Source organism: Centroberyx affinis, unplaced genomic scaffold (assembly GCF_046629955.1).
Source record: "Centroberyx affinis isolate AG114_WGS23_722 - 3 ecotype Tasmania unplaced genomic scaffold, CSIRO-AGI_Caff_v1 ptg001293l_1, whole genome shotgun sequence".
NCBI lineage: Eukaryota > Metazoa > Chordata > Actinopteri > Beryciformes > Berycidae > Centroberyx > Centroberyx affinis.
In genome coordinates this window covers 685562-707929 of record NW_027279799.1, presented here as the reverse complement: position 1 = coordinate 707929, position 22368 = coordinate 685562, and the positions used below count along the sequence as shown (strand labels likewise).

General features: G+C 42.1%; 2 protein-coding genes across 2 annotated transcripts in view; one reads left to right on the top strand and one right to left on the bottom strand.

Annotated features, from left to right (window-relative positions):
- Positions 1-216: 216 nt before the first annotated feature.
- On the top strand, positions 217-12285 carry mrpl13 (mitochondrial ribosomal protein L13). Its single transcript, XM_071525429.1, has 7 exons — positions 217-307; positions 1539-1662; positions 2305-2398; positions 3256-3316; positions 5104-5190; positions 6433-6554; positions 11232-12285. The coding sequence occupies exons 1-7, from the start codon at positions 281-283 to the stop codon at positions 11254-11256; spliced, it is 540 nt and encodes a 179-aa protein (XP_071381530.1). The 5' UTR covers positions 217-280; the 3' UTR covers positions 11257-12285.
- Positions 12286-13745: 1460 nt separating this feature from the next.
- The window catches only part of col14a1a (collagen, type XIV, alpha 1a), a 147689-nt gene continuing 139066 nt past the window's right edge, over positions 13746-22368 (bottom strand). The window contains exons 45-48 of the mRNA XM_071525433.1: positions 20023-20100; positions 18787-18942; positions 14017-14087; positions 13746-13983 (exon numbers count right to left, since the gene is read on the bottom strand). Coding sequence (XP_071381534.1) covers positions 13747-13983; positions 14017-14087; positions 18787-18942; positions 20023-20100 — 542 coding nt within the window. The 3' untranslated portion in view covers position 13746. The remainder of the gene's footprint in view (positions 13984-14016; positions 14088-18786; positions 18943-20022; positions 20101-22368) is intronic.

Here is a 22368-nt window from a genome sequence, read left to right as displayed (position 1 = left end):
GAACCGGGTAGGAACTCGCATTTGTCGGGAAATGAAAAAAAGTTGCTAAAATGAATATCATCAGACATTTCTTCAAAGTTTGATTTTTATATATACTAACAGGTAATGTCGATCTAAATATATGATATCGGGACATTTTCGTGTATCAAATATAGAAAGACCTGTACATAGGAACAGTGTATTGTTGCGTCCTGTTTCAACCGAGAGAAAACACCGAACCAACCGTCACTCACGTTGAGGGTCAAATTTTGAGTGAGGATGTGTTGCTAGTCCACTAAACATGTCGAGTTTCTCTAGATCTGCCCAGGTAATGTACACACTCCACATTACGCCCTGTCTTGTGAAACAGTGTTGCCTCTCACCATTTAACGTGCCGTTAGTGACGCTTCGCACTGCAGGCTCGTGTCGTTATATCATATGCTGTGTAGCTAGCTAGCGCGGCTAACGGAATGGCTTCAGTGTGTGTGTGTGTGTGTGACATTAAATCCGTGGTTTGCTAAGTGATGTTCTGCAAAGATAATCAGGTTAACGCTGCTGTAGTGATAAATCAGCACACTGTGGCAGTCTCAGGAGTCTAAAACCCACAAAGTTGAAGCTGGTTTCCTCTCTGTAGTTTCTTCCTTGCAAGTTAAGGGAATTATTAACGGGACACCTAAATCCGTTTCTAGTTAACTTCACCCCTTACACACATTTTAACCTCAGCTATGCACAATAACATATTCTAACATCACTCAGTGAAATTATGGTATGTAGCTATGAGATAGATATTCACCATAAGCTTAATTGGGGTTTCAGTATAGAATTCAATGGGTTACAATATTTTGTGCCACCCAGTTACAACTCATTTCTTCTACAAGCTCATACATTTTCAACACAACGCGGTTACAGTCTCGCTCAAAGGGGATTTTTACCTAGAAATAGTGGTCCAGTATCTGAAATATTTCCTTTACTACCATTTTGAAAGCAGTAGCCTATGTTATGTTGAGCTTATACTACATCTGTGACATATTGAGGGTTAAATCATTTTGGGCTAGCAATATGACATATTCTGTAAAGGACAGGGTTCCTACTGGTCATGGAATTGCTGGAATGTCATGGAATTTTGAGAGGTGGATCCCAGACAGGGAAAATCAGGGAATTTGATCAGAATATTATAAATGGGCTATACTGCTTTCACCACAGCAAGCAACTGTTTACTCCTTTAGAGCTTTTCTGAGTGGAAAAAACAACATTAACACATCAGGAAGGAATACAGCTTATAGATTATGGAAGCACACAGACTTAGTTATGGAAAGTCATGGCATTTTTCCATCAGGACCTCGGTGGGAAACCTGAAAAGGAGACCCAAGCACTGCTACATGGCATTGTCTCCAGCCTAGTCTGATGACATTTTTTAATAGGAACCCAACTTCATCCTTGTCTCATGCCATTGCCGTAAAAATGCACTATGTGTCTCTTTCCTCTCTGATCCCACTCACCCTGTCATCATGGTATCATGCCAGTTTATGTAACCCCCCTCTCTCCCTCCCTCCATTCAGCAATGGGCGACCTTCGCCCGTTCGTGGTTCCTCATCGATGCCAGGATGCAGCCTCCTGGGAAGATAGCTACCATGTGTTCAGTTAGACTACAGGGGAAACACAAACCCATCTACCATGCACTGAGTGAGTAGGAGATCTGTCACACAGCACACATACACACATACATGAGTAACTTTCTAACCTTAACATAACACTATAACCCCTTGGTTCATTATGAAACCACAATCCTGTCTTACTCTCCAGGTTGTGGCAGCTAAATCCTGAGCTGAGTGTTGCTTTAGCATGGAACGGCCACACGATGGCGATAGAGGATCAATATAAACGTCATGTATAACATTCTCAAAACATTTTCTGGCTTTTGATGGATGACCCTTTATTTGTCTTTGTCTGGCAAACTTCCTGTTCCCCAGCGCATGGGGGATATTTTGTTATAGTCAGCAGCAGACTAACTAGCCGTGTCAATTTATCTATCTGTCTCTCTGTCAAACCTGGGCCAAATAGTTGGTTTTTGTCTATGTAGGAGTTTTCCAACATAGGTCAAAAGTGAAAAACATTTTGAGGAGTCACAGGAAAGAATTTTAAAGTCAATTTAGTATAGTTTTATGTGATGTCCAACATACCTGGCACTATCTGAATGTGGTAAACTGCACCCATCTGGTACCCCAAGCAGGCTCTAACAAACAATAAGAATTATTTGCAAATAGTTTTTAACCCAGGTGTGTTGTCCATCTTGTCTGACTGAAAATGTCTCTTCTCTCCATGCAGGTGACTGTGGTGACCATGTGGTAGTAATGAACACCAGACACATCGCCTTCTCTGGAAACAAATGGGAGCAGAAAGTCTACTCATCACACACGGGGTAAATACTATCCCACAAGATAATTCCTGTTTTCCTGTCTATCTGTCTCCTGTGTTTAAACCATGTATTCCTGTTTGACTTGGTTCTTCGTTCTCTGATGCTAAAGAACCAGCTGAATAATAGTACCAGACAAAACTCCAGGCACGGAGATGAGCCAGTGCTTAAGTTATATTTTTCCCACCTGCAAACCCAGGCTTCAGTGTTGGGTTGGGGTCATGTGGTATTCACATCTCGTAGACTTAAGGAGGAATGTAACAATGATGATCACCTGTTAACTAATGTGTAAACAATCCAGTTTCTTCTGTATAGTTTTGTGTGGGTGGGATAAAGGGCAGGGGGTGATGTCCTGTAATTCTGTTCTGAAGTTTGCATCAGAGGCCCAGATGTCCTTTAGCTGCTGAAAAGCCTTTGATATGCAATAAACCTGCTGTCCACAAGCTGCTGATGTGTTTCCTTTATTTAGATCAAATACTGTCGGTCATTCATGAAACAGAAGTGCAGAATCAAAAATCAAATGCCGTCTAATATAATTTATATATTCATCAATTTAACGTCTTCCTTAGAAGTGTTAGTACAAACAGTATAGCTGCTGGTATGATTATAGTATGGTAATTTCCTCTGACTACTAAGCTCTGCATTTGCATTATAGCACTGTTCTGTAGTGGATTCCCATAGGCCAGTATCATAAACTAAAGCATGTACCCTTTTTCATGTGGAATGTGTGGAATACAAGAGAAATGTCAGAGATGCTAAAGTGCTACTGTCTCATCATCTAATGCATGATGCAAAGTACCAAGTTCAGTGTAGTTTGTTATGTAAAAGATAGATGAGCTAAGCATTGTTTTTCTTTTCCAAAGGTATCCAGGTGGATTCAAACAAGTCACAGCTGCCCAGCTCCACCTAAAGGACCCAAAAGCTGTAAGTGTCATTTATGACTATTCTCCCTTCTCCCAATACTTGCACAAAACATATTCTAAAATCTCAAATATGACACTGCCACATACTATGGGTTTTTATTACACTGTATGAATGATTAAATGTTAATTCATAGAGATTAGTCTAATTTCTACCTCTGCCATGCTATGCAGAAGAGATTTTCACTGGTTTGACACTTATCCCTCCCTTCATGTGTGCTGTTCTTGCATATTAATGTGAAGCACAGAGAAATGGGATTAAACTGCGGTGGATTTGTGGTGGTGATGGTGGTGTTTGGGGGTTCTGAAAATCGGCATGAGAATGTCAGTTCAAGGATAATTCCTGGGGTTTTGGTTGTGTTGCATATTTATGGTTTGGGGTAAGGACTTTTCATTTTGTTACAGCAAAAGTAGAGCCTGGCTTGCCAGCTCTCTACACACACAGTGATAATTGCATTCCGAATTGGATATGACCTAAATACTTGACAAACCACTGGCAATTGACTCCCATGTTAGGCCATCTTGGATTTGACACAAAAGAACGAAACAAAGAATCATGTGACATGTAAACTGAGGTAATGTTTTGGAGTGTCAGTCCCATTTAAGCCCATTCAGTTGTTTATATCGGCAACATAACATTTTGATTGACAGCTCTTAGTAAGCTTGAGGTGCTGCACTCGGAGCTTGTTTCCAAAGTAATATGTATACAGTGTTGAGTAAGCTTTGTTTTTACCACAGATAAGTGGTGTGCTACTGATTTCAAAAGACTAAGTAATGCCAAGTATTGTGCTAAAATCTGTTTGACTGCAATCTCACTTCATCACTGCTGTGCTTCTTATTGCTTCAGATACTTTGTAATCACTTGCTGCATTTAAGCATTTGACTAGCTTTGTCCATCCTCCCTCTGCACAACGTGATTTACTCCTGCTCAGATATTCCGTTATATCAGAGGAACACGTCATGGACTGAGCTCATATTTCCGTTTCATTGGGTCTTCAGCATGAAAACTGCAGTCCAGGAGTGATTATGTTGCGTGATAGCAATGGGACTGTCCAAGATCAATTCAGCACATTCATGTCAACAGCAGACTGAGGGATATACAGCAAGGGTTTGTAGGCTTTTTCAGTGTGGACGTAGTGTAATAGAAATAACCGATAACTGCTCTTGTTATGTGGGACCATAAGAAGTAGGCCAGTGACCCATGTAAACCAGCAAATAAAGATATTCTGTTATTGGCTCTTTGCAGATGCAGGTTTAAGTCCAGCCTCTGACCACAGACGTGTGCCCTGATGGTGCTTTAGTTACAGTGAGGTTTTGAGGGTTGGAGAGAGAAGAGGTAGAAATGGAATTGGAAGAGAGATTAATGATTTGTCAGCGCTGCCTCTGTCCAACATCTCTAGCCAATATTTTTGTCCAATAACTCAGTCCAAGTTGAACTCATGATTGTGCAACCGGCCTCACATTCAGAAACATTGCATCGCCAGAGAGTTGATTTTTAAAAAAACCCCCAAACAAACAGAAGAAGCCACTTGGTTTTCCCATTGAAATCAATCGGTTGGCTTGGTCCTACAGTCACAAAACATTTTCTATACATGGAAGAAAATGTCAGCTGTCAAAGAAAAAATAAAACGGAAAAGCTGGATATGTAAGGTTGCTGTAGGACACTGACTCTTTTTTCCGAGAAACACTATCCAGACACAGTTGACTGTGTCTGGCTTGCCTCTGATAAAACTCCCTTTCCCCCCATTGAGAGTCTGTTGTAACCTTGTTCACTGTGCCTCCTCCCACCAGATAGTGAAGTTATCGGTTTACGGCATGCTGCCCAGGAACCTGCACAGGCGCACCATGATGCAGCGGCTGCACATCTTTCCTGACGACGTAAGTCCACTCTGTCTCCCTGTCTCTGTGTTGACTAGTCTACCGGCTTTCCCTTCATCCTGGACATGTAGTCTAGTCAAAGATTGTTTAGGCTTTACAGAGAGAGAGCATGTATCAGCCAATATCAATCCATTTTCCTAACTTTGATTCATCCAGGTTAAGCTTTGCATAATGCTCTTTTTCACCTGCTTCACACATACCATTACACAAATTGGAAATAATGAGATATCAGTGTTTGCTACAGTGTCAGTTTACTTCAGAGGCGCTCAAGAGGGGGGTGCTTGGCGATTTGTTACTGACGTTTCATTTAGCGAGCCCAGTCAGAGCCCGCTCTGCTGGGCTCCACTAATATTTTATTTTTTCAGGCACTCAAGTCTCTCAGTCTGGTACAAGCTAATGGTATTGCAACATTCACCGACTATTATACTTCCATCATTTAATCTTGATTGTTTGAAAATTACATTGGCGAGAGCAGCCAGCTTCATGCATCATGGAATCCAAAATCTATGCAAAACAAAGATTTACTTGGCGGCTGTTCATTTACCCGGGTTGCCCACACAAATATTAACACTGTGTGGGAAACACTGGATATAATCTTTCTCCGTTTGAGAGCACTAACTTCTTACCTCCATCCATGGGTGACAAAGGCAGAAAATCGGCTCTTTGTGCTTTGACTTGGTATCAGATGTTAGAAGTGGAGAAATTCTCAAGGCCTGTACCCTAATTTAGCCTGGTCTTGGCTTGATGTCCAGCACCAGAATTGTAAGCCTGCATACCTAATTTAAGTAGACAGCCATCCCGAGCCTCATGAATGTCTATAGTACCTTCTGCAATTCAGAAGTGTGTGCGAACAGCTAATTCAGTGTAAAGTCACTCATGAATATTTCAGAGTTTTTAGGTGTTTCTTGATTGCTATTCTTGGTTTTCAGTCCGAACCATTTGCCTGCACACTACTTCAACCTGTAGGCACACTCACCAGTCATGAATATTAATGAGAATGTCAGTCAATGCCGAAGACTCCAGCGCCTAAACCCCCCTCAGAGTGTTTGAGTAGAAGATCTGGGGTGCAGCTGGTGGCGCCTCCTCATCTTATACCTTCTCTCTCCTGTCTCCTCCCTTTTGTTCTCCATCATCTCCTTCCAATTCTTCTTTTTTCCCTCCTGTCGTCTCCCTCCCCTCTCTTCGAATTCCTTCTCCTGTCCACCTTTACTCACTTTCTCTCCTCCTCCTCCTCCTCACCAGGTGCTACCAGAGGACATCCTGGCCAACCTGACGGAGGAGCTGCCTCAGCCCAGAGAAATCCCCAGGAAACTCAACGAGTACCGCCAGGAGGAGATAGACGCCTTCCCTAGGCTGTGGACACCGTACGTAGATACACACACACTGCACACACACACACACACACACACACACACACACACATATACAGTGTGTACACAAACATAGGCATGCCCACATACATGCGCACATCTGTACACACGCAGGTGTAGACGTACATAAAAGCAAGTACAGACAGGAGGAAATAGATGCTTTCCCTAAGATCTGGAGTCTGTATCTACTGTGAGTGCACACACACACACACACACACACACAACCCCAGTACACACAGGATTAGCTGGATCATTGACTTACATTCTCCTTGTCTCTGTGCTGTGTGTGTGTGTGTGTTTAGAGTGTTACCCATTCCTCTAAGGTCCTCCGTAAAAGGCGCATATTAAAAAGCTTTATTTGTGGTTTCACGGCTACAAGGTGACACAAGGCCTAAAGCTCCCTGGCAGAGGCTGAATTTCATACACACAAACACACACATTAGTATTGCTATACTTCTATTGACCAATAGTCATTCCTAAGCCTTGACACAAATCCTAACCACTAAACGTTTGTGTGTGTTTACGCTGACCTTAACCTTACTGGAATTCTGACCCCAACTTCTCATTTTAAATGGTCTCTTTTTCAAAGCCACACACACACACACACACACACACACACACACACACACACACACACACACACACACACACACACAGACACTCTGTATTACTGGGTTAGTGTCATTTGCTGGAGTCCTGTACTAACCAGCAGCGGCCAGAAGGGGGTGATGTTGAACTGTGCACCATCCCACATCTCATTATGATTATTGCCTACTTGCTATATCCGTGAAAATACATTATATATTTAAATACTCCACTATGGCAAACTGGGCTCAGATAAACAGAGAATGTTTTTTTCAGGTCTGTGTTTTAAATTGATGGCTTTTCCCATCAGTGTAAACATCAGGTTCAAAACTCCAAAAGGGTTATACATAATCGCCTTACCTTTCTGTATAAATTCAGTCCTACTTGCATACTGCTCCAGTATCTAGGGATGTGATATCAGTTGGTTATATTTTTTATATAAGTTGTTTTTTGTTTTGTCTCTGGAGATGGCCGTTTTCCCCTGATGTCCTTTTGTCTTTTCAACTGGTCTTTGTTTTTATTGTGTTGTTTTATGGTTTTTGCTGTTTTGATTGTATAGCACTTTGGTCAACTGTTGTTGTTTTTAAATGTGCTTTATAAATAAATTTGGATTTGGATTGATGGCGACATCCCAGAGTCTCCTGGGAGCTTTCCTGAAAAGCTTGATAAACTGGGGTCATTCTGCATTTTAGCCTGAAGGGCTCTGCAGCATATCAGGCCGCTCAGAGCGGTGTAGTCTGAAAATATTGGTGTCCTGCAGAAACTTTGTATCCCTAATATTTCCCTCTTTTTAGGGGTCCAAGCACGAAGTGCTAGGAACCCTATTGTTTTTGTTGTTCTTCTTCTGCCCTAAAAGTATCTGGATCTCAGAAACCGTAAGAGCTACAGCGACCAAACTTGTCATATACGTCGAAAGTCTCAGCCGCTACTCAGGCAACGAAACCCAAGTCAATTGGCCTCATGGTGGCGCTATAACAAGCAACTTTACGTTTTGGCCTATAACTTCTGAACCGTATGGGCCACAATCAAAATTTCCCTGGATTCCTTGGTTCATTCTGCATCCATCCATATAGGCACCGCCCATTTCCGCCTAACTAGATTTTCTGCCATTTTGAATTTTGTCCAAAAATGCTTGTCCGCTGCAAATTTTGTCCAATCTTCACCAAATTTCCCACACAACATGTCTGGACTGTCCTGCACAAAAGTTATCGAGCAGATTTTTGATTTGGTCAACTGTCATGGGTGGGGCCTATTTCACAAAAATCGTCTCAGGAACTCAGGAACGCATTGTCCTATGGTAACCAAACTTGGTACACGTGTGCAGGTATGTACTCTGAGCCAATATACAAAAATTGGTGTCATTTCACCTATAGGGGGCGCTATAGCAACATTTCAAATTTTAAAAGGCCATAACTCGGTGACTGTAGATCATAGGAACAGAATTCCTTGATTGCTGGATTCCTTGGGCCAAGTCCATATAGGCCACTCCCATTTCAGCCCACAAGGTCTTCCGCCATGTTGAATTTTGTTCAAAACAGTTTTTTCGCTTCTCCTTCTACGTATTTTGTCCAATCTTCACCAATTTTCGCTCACAGCATGTTTGGACTGTCCTGCACAAAAGTTATTGAGCAGTTTTTTGATATTCAATAACGTTTCGCTACAACTGGCTGTCAAATTTTGTAGGCAAGGCCTAATATACAAAAATTGCCATAAGTCAGGAAGTTGTTGGCCTACCTTAAACAAATTTGGTACATATGTGCACAGGTCAACTCTGAGGCAACATTTGGTGGTATTGTAACCATAGTTGACCATAGTTAAAATACTCTAAGTCTCATTACTTGGCCCTATTCTTTTGTGCTCCCTCCATTGCCCCCCAGTGGACTCAGTAGCCTAATGGTTAATGGGTAATGCTGTCGCCTCACACCACTAAGCTTGTGATAACTAAGCGTAATGTCTTAAGTTTCTTATTTTTGGACAAATGACCATATGAAAAGATTAACTTGACAGAAGTCACGGGCCAACACAAAAGCCGGTGTTAGACAAAACATTACAGAAGGTAGAAAGAGACACACAAAAACTGACATGTTGTGAAGATCAAACATGCAGTCTATCTGTCTGTCTTATCAAATTGTGCTTGGACCCCTCAATCGCCGCTTGCGGCTATATTTTTCATTGTAATTGACAGCTGACATTGCATCATGTATAGAAAACCTTTGACCAATGACCAAGCCAAACCAAGCCAAACTGAATGGCACATGGGCATCAATGGGGAAAATCAACTATTTTATCCACCAATTCTTTTAAAAGCTGACTTTTTGGACGTACTAGATTTCTTTGTGGGGCGCGAGGGAGCATCTGTTATTCGGCATAATTAGATTCATGGCTTTTCTGAGTGAAGTAGTTTCTGGTCGGAGATTAGACTGACACTGAGTGTGACCCGTGGTTTTCTGGCATGATAATGTAGTCTTGTTGTGTTTCTCTGGCCTCACCTGCTTGAAACATCACTCTGACAACTGGGACCACTCTCACTCCCACCTGCTCAGTACTAGTCTTAACGTCTGTCCATCCATCCATTTTCTTGCTGCTTATCCGGTTCAGGTTCACAGTGGCAGCAGGGCGAGCAGAGCAGCCCAGACCTCCTTTTCCCCAACAACAAGTTCCTCCGGTTCCTCTTGGGGGATCTCCAGATGCTCAGAGGCATGCTGGGAGATGTAGCCTAGTCCTTCCAGTGTGTCCTGGGTCTGCCACCAAGATCCTCCCAGATCGCTGAGCTCCTTGTTATATATGCCATGTGGTGGATGCTTGTACCACATAGGCACAGCACTGTGAATGCATATATGTAACTATTTGTTAGTCAGATTGGTAAACTCACACTTTACAGCTTACCTGACGCCATTTCAGCGGTTCTGATGTGGTAAAGCCCCCCATCTGGTTCTCCAAAAGGTCAAAACAAATGCTGAGAATTATCAAATGAAGAGTTTATTTACAATTAGAAAATTAAGAATTCCTAGAATTGATTTCTCTACCAGTGAATTTAAGTAATCAAAGTGTTTTGTTGTCCATCTGATGAAATGGATAGATGAGATGAAATTTGGTAACAGTGTTTTTTCTGGTTGTGTATGAAGCATGCTGCTGTCAGTGCTGTGCAGTTAGACAAAATCATTATTCTGTTCCTACACTGACAGTTAATCTACAGAGAAGATTGTGATCCAAAGATTGTTTTACATTCAGATTATTGTCCTGTGTGTGTGTGTGTGTGTGTGTGTGTGTGTACCCGTGCATACAGTATATCTGTATATGCGTTCATTTATTGCTGTCAGAGCGCGTGTGCGTGGTGATAAATGAGCCGTTTCCTATTGTTTACTGGTCCAATCTCCTCAGCCAATCAGTGCGTCTGCTCAGGCCTGTCGCCGTGCGGTCGTCAAGGTCAAGCCAATCCTGGTTCTTTATTTAAGACTTGGGCCTTAGCCTTGTTAATATTCACTCAGACCCCTTTTTATTCCGTTTTAGTGATAAAATGTGTTTGTGTGTGTGTGTCAGGGTCGAGGGTTTAGGTCATCGAGGGCGATTCAATCGTTGCCCTTTATTAAACACATAGTTAATATTCTCTCAGAAAACCTTGGAGCAGAAGCAGAAGCAAAAGACTATTATTGGATATGCACCCGCTTCCCTCCCTGCCCATATACACACACACACACACACACACACACACACACACAGAGTAACACACACACACTCAATACACAAACAAGTGCCATAGTGACATAGAAAATCGACAACATAAATGTACCGCTGTAGTTGATAGCAGAGCTATTACACTTGATAATAACATTTTTCTGCTTTTTATCAAAACCAATACGCCATGCGCTGATAATATCTGTCTAGTTCAAGCTCTGCTCTAAATTAAAGGAAAAAAAATACAAAAAGAAGCTGCTCTGTCTGGTCTCCTTTTGAAAAGAAAAGAAGATAAGATCTGTCTGGTTTCTCATCTGTCACTTTCTCTCCATGTTTTTTCTTTCTAATCGGTTGTTTTCCCCGTTTTCTGTGCTTTCTCCACTAATGTGTTGTTTTGTGTTTTCTCCTCAGACCCGAAGACTACAAGATGAAATGAACGCTGCACAGTGTGACCAGAGCTGATAGTTTGGCCAGGTTGTATCATATTGACGCCACGTTCATTATTATATATATTGACGTCAGCGATACCTGCAAACGTAATATCCTCTACTGTCATTATGGGACTTGGCCAAGTATTCTAAAAATCAATGGCCAAACCATTTTTGTAGGATTTTCTCAGGCACGTGATCTGATTTTTTTTTTTTGAACTCTGTCACAAATCTTGTCTTTTTTTTTTATGCTGTCTAGACGAGGAAAAACTTAAATCTGATTTTCCCTGTTCAGATGTCCATGGGAAAATTAAAAAAAGATCAGGTCTGTGCAGAAAAGAGGGTTCAAAGTCAGATTTTGTGCTCCTGTGTGAATTGAGCCGACAGCTCTGGTTGTGTCTTGGCTGGAGTCTCCTCTTCTGCCTCAGAACTGGCATCGAGGCTTGACTGGACTTTCCTGAAGCATCTAAAGCACTAAGCAGTCGTAAAGTTGATGCAGATATACAAACTGCGTCCAACTCTTTCTGTGGGAGTACACCTCCCTATCAGTTCTATTGCTCTTGACGCGTAACACGGCTATGACCCGATTTTACACAGATTCTGATTTATTTTACTATGTGGCACAGCTCTGATGAGGGAAAAATGAGATTCCATGGGTTTTTTTCTCTGATTATACAACCAGAAGAAGAGAAGATCAGATCTGGCCCATACAGAAAAAAACAACATCTGTTCCAGCTGTGGTGGATGGTGGGATCACAGAGCAACCAACTCCTTCGCTACCAGTACTAGACTGTTGGCACTCAGGTTGTCTTCCTTCAATTGGCTTTCAGTAGGAAGGTGATTAACTTTAGGCAAGATGCTTCAGGGAAACCCAACCTCGTACTTCTGAGAGTTTTCTTTCCTCTTGTCAGTGTATGTTAAATTTCCATCGTGTTATCAAAATAAAAGTCAGTGCTTTTGCATAAATTGTAAAATAGGCTCATAAACAATTAAATAATGACCCTGTTCTTGTCAAGCAGTTTTTATGAGAATAAATCATGTGATATTGTGGAAAATCTGTGGTGAAAGTTTGATGAGCTCATATTTTTTTTTTTTACCAAATTCAACAGTTAAACATTCAGCCTAAAACACAATTTTTGTAGTCTCATTACAGGTTTATTGGTTATAAAAGCAAACAAAATAGAAAATAAATAAGTTCATACTGTACCAAGGGGTTTGGTGGTGAGACACATTCCACAGGGAACTGCTCTTAAGTTCAACAACTTCAAACAGACCAGGGCCAGCTACCAACTCATCTTCTAGTTACTTTTAGTGCTTGGTTTTGTCTGACTGCAGTGCAACATGGGCCGAGTTTATACTTTGGGTCAATCCTATTGGTTCCACAGAGGATCAAAAGGTTCAATTGATCCCAGAGAGGCAACTGACTGTATTTTAAATAACAGCTGGATCCAGGTCTTGTTCCAACAGAGGTCAGAGGTCAAACTGCAGCCTCAACCAATGAGCAAACAGCTTCCACAGTGAACAGGCCTGACTTTGCATAAGAACAATAAACAAACGGTAACAACAAAATGGGGCAGCAAGACAAGAAATAAACAACACAGATTTGTCTTTTTGAAACTCATTGGCATAATTTCTTTTTTAACTTCCATCTCGATCCGTCTTGTAACAACAGTATGAAATATTGCAGGACAAAATGTAACGGTTACCGGATTTTCTCTGTGAATAAAAATAATAAAAAAACATAAAATTCAGTTGTGTTCCACAGTGTTAAGGTAATGTTAGAAATTTGACACGGATTTGAAATATTTGCTTCAACACAATCATCTTGGGGGGGGAAAACTCCAATGATATTTCAGCCAAAAAACAGGCGAAGCTACTCGACAAATACTGTACTGAGAAATCACTTCAAAAACATTTTGACTCTTCACACATATCGAAAATAAAGACAGCATGGAAGCAGGGGAAACAAATGATTCATCGTTATAAAAGCAGCCTGTACAAATGTTATCAGTTCATCGTCCTCAATGATCTAAATCCTAAAATAAACTAGCTACATACAACCAAAACAAGATGCACACGTCCAGTTATACGCTCAATGGTTGGCTCAAAGGTGGCATGCAACTTCACAAAAAAAAGAGAAGGGTTTCGTCCTGACATCAGCTGCAGATGGGCATAAATTCTCTTACCTTTACATTGCCACTCGACAGAACTAACATAAATCAGGCACTTTTCGGACCCCCCTTTAACAGAGATATCATACAAGAGTCCACTGGGCTATTTACATTGTTTCACCTGGTGGAGAAAACCACTGGGATACACAGGGAGGGAAGGGGGACTCTCACCACAGTTTCACATGGGGGAGTTTCCATTTGGACTGAGTGTGTATGTGCATGTCAATGTCTGAATGTGTGTGTTTGTCTCCATGTGTGAATGTCTCGAGTGTGTGTGTGTGTGTCGTTGTGCAGGGCTCAAGCACTTGAGGTGAGTCCGTCCTTCCTCTAAAGTCCTCCCTCCTCACTCTCCTCCATGAAGACGACGTCGCCGCTCTCTCTTCCAATCAGGTCGCGCGAAAACCTCCTGGCGACACCCGGCGACCTCAGCTCCACGTCCTCGGAGTGGCCGGGACTTGGGCGGTAACCGTGGTGACCGCGGGGCGGGGAGGAGGGCTGCCGGGGGTAGTACTGAGGGGGGTAACCGCGGTAGTACGGGTCTTGCTCTTCCTCCTCCTCCTCCTCCTCTTCTTCTCCCTGGTCGTTGTTGTAAGCCACTGCAGCGGGGTTGTACGGCTGGTTGTAGGGTGGATTGTAGGGCTGGTAGCCGCCGTGGGGCAACGGTTGGACTGGTGTGGTGGGAATATTTTGGGGTCAGTTTGAGTATATGTTTCAGATGTTATCACATAAAACCACCGCTGAGCGTGGGGCTTTGGGAAAATAGTAGTCAGTTTTATGGCATTAAAGGTAGAACCACTTTGAATGCCACCACCACTAGGAAAGGGGCTCAGGAGCAAATAGAGAGGTAACCTGTTATTAGCTAGGGGGTTATTTAGCAAGATGAATAGCAGCCGGTGGAGAGTTTGAGCAGAAGCACAGCAGAAATGGGATGAACAGGGTGAAATTGAAGTCACAGCAGCTTTAAGTCATGTTAAAAAGTTAAAAGTTTCTCATCTTCCCTGCTGGACAATTGGAAATGAGTATAGGCCTTGGGGACTCTGCATAAGCAGACCTAAGACCAGGATATTGTAGAGCAGATTGGGTTAGTGTTTGTTATCCATAAAGCAGTCTTGAGCAAGAAGAGAAAAACCTGGTTTCAACCCTGTGTGGCTCAGATGTGATTATTGTGTTGATGTTAAACTAGAAGTAAAAAGATCAAATCTGGGTCACATTGAGGTTAAAACTGAGATTTTCTGCCCATGTACAGATAGAGAATTGTTGAGTGAATGAATGCAGCAAATCAGCATCAAAGCAATTCATCATTATTTAGCGGATTTATCAGGCTTTGAAAGATTAGATTAGCTTTGAAGAGATTTGTGTCTGAGATGGAGTGATGCAGAAGCTACAGCAGCAAAGCGTTGTGTACAAAGTGTTTGTTGACAGATGGCACTTAAACTCAGTGGTGGTGATCATTACAGCAGTGTGTTTTTTAATTATTTGGTCTTGGGGGAAGGTAAGCTGTTCCCTTTTTGTCTCTGAGACTGACACATAATGGGACTGCCAACTCGCTTTCATCAGGAGTGATGGTAGAAATTAACACCCTTTCTTTTCCAAATAAGCTGCACAGGAGTGCTGCTGTGGTAGTAATGTTTTTAAAAACTTGGGACCTAGATGTGAGTCGCTGGAAGGTTAAAATGAACCTCCACGTTACTCTGGAGAAATAAATGCCCAAAGTTACTGGTTATATTATGGTGCCAACTTACTTTCCAAGTTGCTGTAATGTAAGGTGGCTGAATATTTTACAGATGAGCCTGCAAAACTAAAGTTTGGGTTGCAAGAAAAACAATGTGGAAAAAGTGTGTCCTCAGGGGAAAAAGTTTAAAAACCACTGCTGCAGGGATTAGAGGTTAAACACCAGGGTCAGGACTCAGGAGTAACTATCCATCCCATGAAGTACGGGGGCCTTGAGGGAGTCATTGAGGGATCATTGAATCTATCAATTTCCTCAAATTTGAGTCTTATTTATTGGGCAGAGAGGGCGGGACGGAGGGAGGCGAGCACAGGAGGAGGAGAGGAGGACGGTTGCAGTGCTAGGAGAATGGTCCTCAGTAATCATTCCCATAGTCCTGTTGAGCTTCAGTCAGGAAGAGGAAGAGACCGAGGGAGGGAGGGGAAAGAAAGAGTCGGAGAGAAGATGTTACCTCACATCAGGAGGAAAACCCAACGACACCAACAAGTTAAAACCTTTCAAACCACTTCGACAGAACTTTCCCAGCTGTTGGGTCGCGGTTCTGGAGGCAGAAAAATTAATGTTGGAATCTTCAATGCTTTAGACGAAGAAGATTCACACACTGTAAAACCTATTAAACCCACATGTAACTCAATGAAAAAAACATTCATATAAAGTGATGGAAGAGATGGAAAATGTGTCAAATCTCTATTTCTCTTTCTGTATCCAAGAAAGTGCAAATAAAGATTTCCAACAGTGAAAACCGATATAGGAGTGTTATTATACCATAGAGTATACCAAGAAGACCATGCATTGTGACTAATATTGAGTCAAAAACTGTTAGACCAGCCATTTATTGTAGTTACACGCTGCAACTACAATACTAAAAAAAAAATCAATTTGTCCTCTTCATAAGTACAGCATGTGCACAGCATATAGTTCTCAACAAATGCACTGTTAAAATTGATTGATTCATAGCACTTCTACACTCAAGTCTGAATTCAGTGTAATTATGTCCTAATAAAAAAGATCTATAATGTGCATTCAGGGTTTCCCTGGTTTTTAGAGGCTTAGGCGGCGACACAACTAGGCAGGCAGGATTGATACTGTATGGGGAGAGAAGATTTATGCAAGGGAAAACATACAACACATTGAATAATTAATTCCTCTCTTCTTTTTTTAAGTGGTCAGTAAAAACACTTAAGGGGGTTGAGTTTAACGCGCAAGGAAACTCCCTGCATGGTTAAGAATAATGGGTATGATTCTTCTGACTCATAAAATAGAAATAGAAAGAAGACATTCTGACTGGAATCCCTTTATATTCAATAAATCTGGTCTGATGGATGAAGTAATGTCTCATCCATCAGCTACTTTTAGCAGATGATAAATCAGGGAGATGACTTGTCAGAAGCCGCTAGATGTGTTAACGGTCGAGTTGAGATGGCCCAAGGCAATGGTCACTCCCATTAAGTCATGCAAGGTCCTCATTAGTATGGATATTCAAACATGAGCAATTTGTGTGTGTATGTGTGTGTAACATCTACTTTCATAAGATCCCAATACAGACAAATAGCCACGCTCAGTGACACAATTCATTTGTTAATCCATCAGTGTGGACATGAGTGTATAAACTTCACAGTGGAACAACTATAAAAGCCAGATTACTCTCCAATTCTCTGAGAGGTTTATGAGGACAATAACTATCTGAGAGCCTGCTGTCACTGTGAAAACTATTTCAATGTTTTATATTTATAAAAAAAAACAACAACTCAATTTTATAAGATGGAAAGACTGGGCAGGGCTGGGCTGTTAAGTTGTTTATGTCAATGAAATTAGCAAATATAAAAATAAAAAAAATAACCAAATGTCTGAATTAATTCCTCAAGTTATAAAAGTCGTCAGCTGACCTTTGTTCTCAGCAAAGTGGGCGAACTGTCTCTTAAAAGTAGAAAATGACAAAGTAATTGTGGCTGAGTTGCATGAGGACAAAATGAGCTAAAATAAGCAGCAGAGAATGTTTGATTCCTGTTCACATCTTATGCCTTACATTTCTCCTTATAAAATCAATCTCAGTGTGTATGCTTTCATTTGTCTATGTGTGAGGGCGTCCCTGGACTCTTAAAGCACGTGTGTGTGTGTGTGTGTGCAACCCAGACAAGTCTTGGTTCACAGATACTGTAGGATTAAAGCATCAACTAAATGCTTAAAGGATAAGGCTGGTGTTTTTTAATGCATTGCTTACCGTCAACAAATCCTATGAAAATAACAAAATCAGCAATGAATTTGTTTTGCCAACAAGTCTCGTCCATGTAGCCGGTGCCCAATGAAGCCATGTCCCAGCAGCCATAGAACTCCATTGTATTAAAAAAAACGATTAAAAACACGTCAAAGAGCCTTGCCGTTGCTCTGGGCAACATATTTCATCATCGCATTGCACCGGGCCAGCTGACGTTTTCCTCAAACAGCTTAATAAGCCGGATGTAAACACTTTGCGATCTCAGGGAAGTAGTTCCGTAGCACCGAAAATAGTCCCCGGCTTAATGAAGAATGTGTTAAATGGTAAATGGACTGCATTTATATAGCGCTTTTCTAGTCTACCGACCACTCAAAGCGCTTTACAACAATGCCTACATTCACCCATTCACACACACATTCATACACCGATGGCGGCAAGCTACCACGCAGGGTGCTGGCGCAACCATCGGGAGCAATTTGGGGTTCAGTATCTTGCCCAAGGACACTTCAACATGCGGACTGGAGGAGCCAGGGATCGAACCACCGACCTTCTGATTAGTGGACGACAGTATGACTTTTCGTGGTAACAGTTAGCGATTTTTAAAATTGAAACTATGTCTTTTGCCGCTTTTCCACCGCATGGTACCTCAACTTGACTCTACTCGCCTTTTTTGGTTTTTCATTGGGCAAGTACCAGGTACCAGGTACCATATTACCTGGTACCTGGTACTTTTTTTGGTAGCACCTCCGTCGAGGTTCCAAGCGAGCTGAGGCGATACCAAAAGGTGACGTGAAAACACTGCAGACTACTGATTGGTCAGAGAGAATTGTCATCATTGCACGACACGGGACTTATATGCTAACGTTAGCTACCAGGTTAGCTTACCCTCTTGCGTTGCCTTTGAGCAACCAGAGAGCAGTCTGTTGTCTTGCTGCCTTCAGCCTCTTCAGAAATAAAATCTGTTTCCTTGCTGTGACTAACAGCCGAGAATCAAGAACACCATCCCTTCGATATCCTCCATTGTTGCTGTGTGTGTCGCGTTTCATGCGGCGTCGCGGCGTCACTATGACGACCAGTTGTGGGGGGTGGGACACATTGAGGGGGTACTATCTGCAGTGGAAGACCAAAGTGGTACTACCAAAAGCGAGTAGAGTCGAGTCAAGTTGAGGTGAGGCGAGTTGAGCCGGTACCATGCGGTGGAAAAGCGTCATTTGTGAGCTGTATTTCAAGGTTTTTAGCTTATAATTGGAGCCAATGACTTCCGGGTTGACGGCTAAAAACGGTACGTGGGAAGTCAGAAAGTAACGGGAGTAGCACGCATTGTTGATTTTGTTATTTTCATTGGATCTGTTGACGGTAAGCAATGCATTAAAAAACACTGGCCTTATCCTTTAAAGTGTAATTGCGGCTCAATGAAACGCACCTCCAACGTTGTATCCCAGACAGGAGTTCTGGTCACAGTAGCCTGGCGGGCCGGACGGTCCTGTGGAACCCGGAGTCCCCGGCCTCCCCGGTGTCCCCTGGTTACCGGGCCTACCGGGGGGGCCCTGACTGCCTGTCCTTCCTTCACCCGGTAAGCCTAAAGACGTAAAAGTATGAGTTCACAAAGTCAGCTTTCAATACATAGTCAGTGGAACAAGTCCAGGACAAACTCTGAGAAGGAGGGAGGTAGGGAAGGTAGGGAAAGAGAGGGGGAGGATCATCCTGGTTACTGTCACCATCACCTTTTCCATCTTTGTCTAAATCCTCCTCCCTGTTGCCGTAACATCATGACACTAAAAATTAGGGGGCAGCAAACTCCTGCCTGTCATTTCTGGATGTGGGAGACAGTGGATGTCCTGAGGGCGGCTATAGGAATAACAGTCCTTAGCTGAAATGTAGCGGTATTTCCCTTTAACCAGAGAGCTCTGTTTTCTGTTTACACAGTAAAAACTGCTCCATCAGGACTCACTTTAGCAGTCAGCAGAAATATGAAATCAATATTTTGGGGGTTTTCATTTGCCAAGTGCTAAAATTATCATCCCACAAATATTCCGGCAAAGCACAGCGGATAGCGGCAGAGCGCACTGCCCTGTCCCACTCTTTCAGAGAGGGGATTTTTTTTTTTTAAAGGTTTTTTTTTTATCACATTTATGATTTATTCGATCATAGAAAAGTTTCCGGGGAGTTTTGTCAGCTTGTTCAGTAAGTATTGATTGCACAACAGTAAACAGAAAATCCCTGCACTGACGTGTTTTCATAAGACAAACCTAAACTCCATGGTGCACAGAGAAATCAATACAAGAGTATTATATTCATAGTCTAAAATGTCTGGATGCTTTTCTTAGACAGAGATTCAACAGACAGTGAAGTAAATCCAAAACATATTAGGTCCCTGTGCTCTTTGGTTTTTATATTAGCAAAGTTTTTGGTTTTGTTCTGAGGAAACACAATGAAAGGAAAGATCCACACAATGCCAGTTCAGTCACAGCCTGAAAACACGCAAAACAAATGTGCAATAATAGAAAGACGTTGAGTTACTCTATTTGAAAGTACCTGCAGCACCTTGAAAAGTTATTTGAGCAATGAGTGACGAGGGAGAATACTGTATGGGTTCTACTTGAATGTGCTTATCAAACTCCCGCTGAACTCTGTGTATGTGTGTGTGTGTGTGTCTCACCCGGTGGTCCGGTCGGTCCTCGGGGTCCCTGAGTTCCCACCCCTGGACTCCCCCTCTCCCCCTTCTCTCCTGGGAGACCTGGAATCACACACAGTTACAAGAGATTAACATCAAGTGGTATCTCACTTTGGTAAAGCATGTGTAGTTGTTGGCACACTTAACTCCACGAGGGTTTATTAAGACTCTGCCAGCAATACTGGCTATCCCAAATACTGGCGCTGCATTACAAACTTTTGTACAAAATGTGCTAGATAAATTATGTGAGACTGATCAACCTAAAAAGCATCTATGATGGATTTAGATCAGTCTGTTCTGTGTTTCTCTCATACACTCTAAAATTACTGGACCATATAAAACTGGTGATTTCCATTTTTTTCCCTCTAGATTGCTTTTATGCACAGAAAATGTTGTGCTATGTACATAGAGATAACAGGAATTGTGTTTGTTTTAGACAAAGTAAATCTCATCCCTATTTTACATGGACCTTAAAACTCTTCTCTCTACAATGGCAGCCTCATCTGGAGATACTCCCTCTACGATGGCTGACTAGTCTAGCCACCGTCTCTCTCTCTTCAGGATAATACTGTATGTGGTATCTATAGTTTGTCTATTTTACTGGAAAGCAGAGGGCTTGGTAAGGAGCCTGCTTCTTACACAAGCCACTTCTTCCTTCCTGACTCCTCTGGTATCCGCGCTCTATGTAAATGGATTATGTAGTTTATGTGTTTTAGAAGAGAGGAGACGGGACCATCTGCCTTAATAATAATGTGTCCAATTTTCTTATACGTGCCATAGATCGCTTATCCTTACAATATTTGACTACTCCAATTTCAGTCGGTTGTGTAAAACTGTAGAGGAGTTTGTGTGTGTTGGACCTGTGGTTGCAGACTACAAATGATATTGGGGTGAATTAGGGAGGCCCTCAGGACAAAAAGGTCTGAACCACTGATTTAGAGCAGAGGAGGAGGCAACCATCCTGGATGTTTCCCCACAGCGGTTGACTAAACTCAGCTTTCCTTTCCCTGCGCAGGGTAATTCAGTATGTGGTACTTGATGTGGGTTGTGTGTTTTAGGGATGAAGAAGGAGCCAGTTATCCTCATAAAGACTGTTTCTCTTATAAAGGGACTGTGGCAGGAGAATGACCTCATGGATATTGGAGTTACTGTCTTGTGGACTGGACTGAGACTCCAGGGAGCTCTAACCCTAACAGAGCTTGTCTGGTGAACCAGATTGCAGCCCAGGCTCAGAAAAGGACCAAACAAGCAGACAGGTTGAAGCTCCAAGGGGAGCGAGGCTTTGTTGTCTCTCTCTTGTCCAGTTTCTATTCTTTTCACAGTAAAAGCCCCTGGCCATTGTTCAACAGGGAACTGCATCATGTGTTTGATTATTGTACAACCACAGCGCTCTTACCAGCTACACATTCCTGTTATACTCTGTAGTGTTTTATAACAGTGGTTTTCAAACTTTGCAACTTTGCAAACTTGCAGCCCCCAGACGCTCTCACACAAAACGGTTAACTTTTCGCTATTTAACTTGGTTTGTTATTGGAGGAAGCCTTAAGGCTCCAAACACTCATCGTTTTGCTAGAAAAGGACATTTAAACCTGATGATATGTTTGCATATTAGAAATACTTTAAATCACATTTTCTAAGTCATCTTACAGTCCAGTTTGAGAAATCTTTACAGTGACTGACTGTTGGCCAGTGCCTGCTCACTGCAGTAAAGGCTGTTTAAACAATACTCAAATGTTTCTCCACCTCTTCTGATGCTAATATCCACAATAGCATGCAGTTAGAGCGTCTAGACACAGCTCAGACGTGAAGTCTCTTTGTTTATGTTGGAACAGTGAAGGACTGATAAACCCATACACTGTGTTAGTGTGTTCAGGCTGCAGAATTTAAGAGTGTGTATATTACTGTGGGAATAAGTTATGTTTGGAAATTACTAAGTGTATTTACCTCTGTCTCTCTCTCTCTCTCTGCCTTAATATGTCTGCCAGTGAGTCTAAGTCTTTCCGCCTCTCTCTCTGCACCTCCTTCCTACACCTTCATGACATCAAGGCTTAAAAATCCTTTGTAGACCCGTCTCCTTCCCTTCATGAATAGATTTTCAAATCTGGAATCAACAAGGGATCACTGCTTTCACCTGATTTAACCTGATCAGTCTATTTCATGGAAAGAGCCGGTGGTCCTAATGTTCTGTACACTAAGTATATATTTCAATCGTAATTAAGATGATATGCTTAGGCTGCACTAAATGGTCAATTCTCTATATCTGTATATATATATATATCCTAAACCACACTGCTTCTTTTCCTCCTTGGCCTCCTTCCCTCTCTCTCTCTC

Bases quoted from the DNA above. Each gene is read 5' to 3' on its own strand.
- mrpl13 (XM_071525429.1), top strand. From the start codon at position 281: ATGTCGAGTTTCTCTAGATCTGCCCAG. The intron at 5,191-6,432 runs GTAAGTCCACTC...CCTCCTCACCAG, and splicing joins TGCACATCTTTCCTGACGAC to GTGCTACCAGAGGACATCCT. The intron at 6,555-11,231 runs GTACGTAGATAC...TTTTCTCCTCAG, and splicing joins TTCCCTAGGCTGTGGACACC to ACCCGAAGACTACAAGATGA.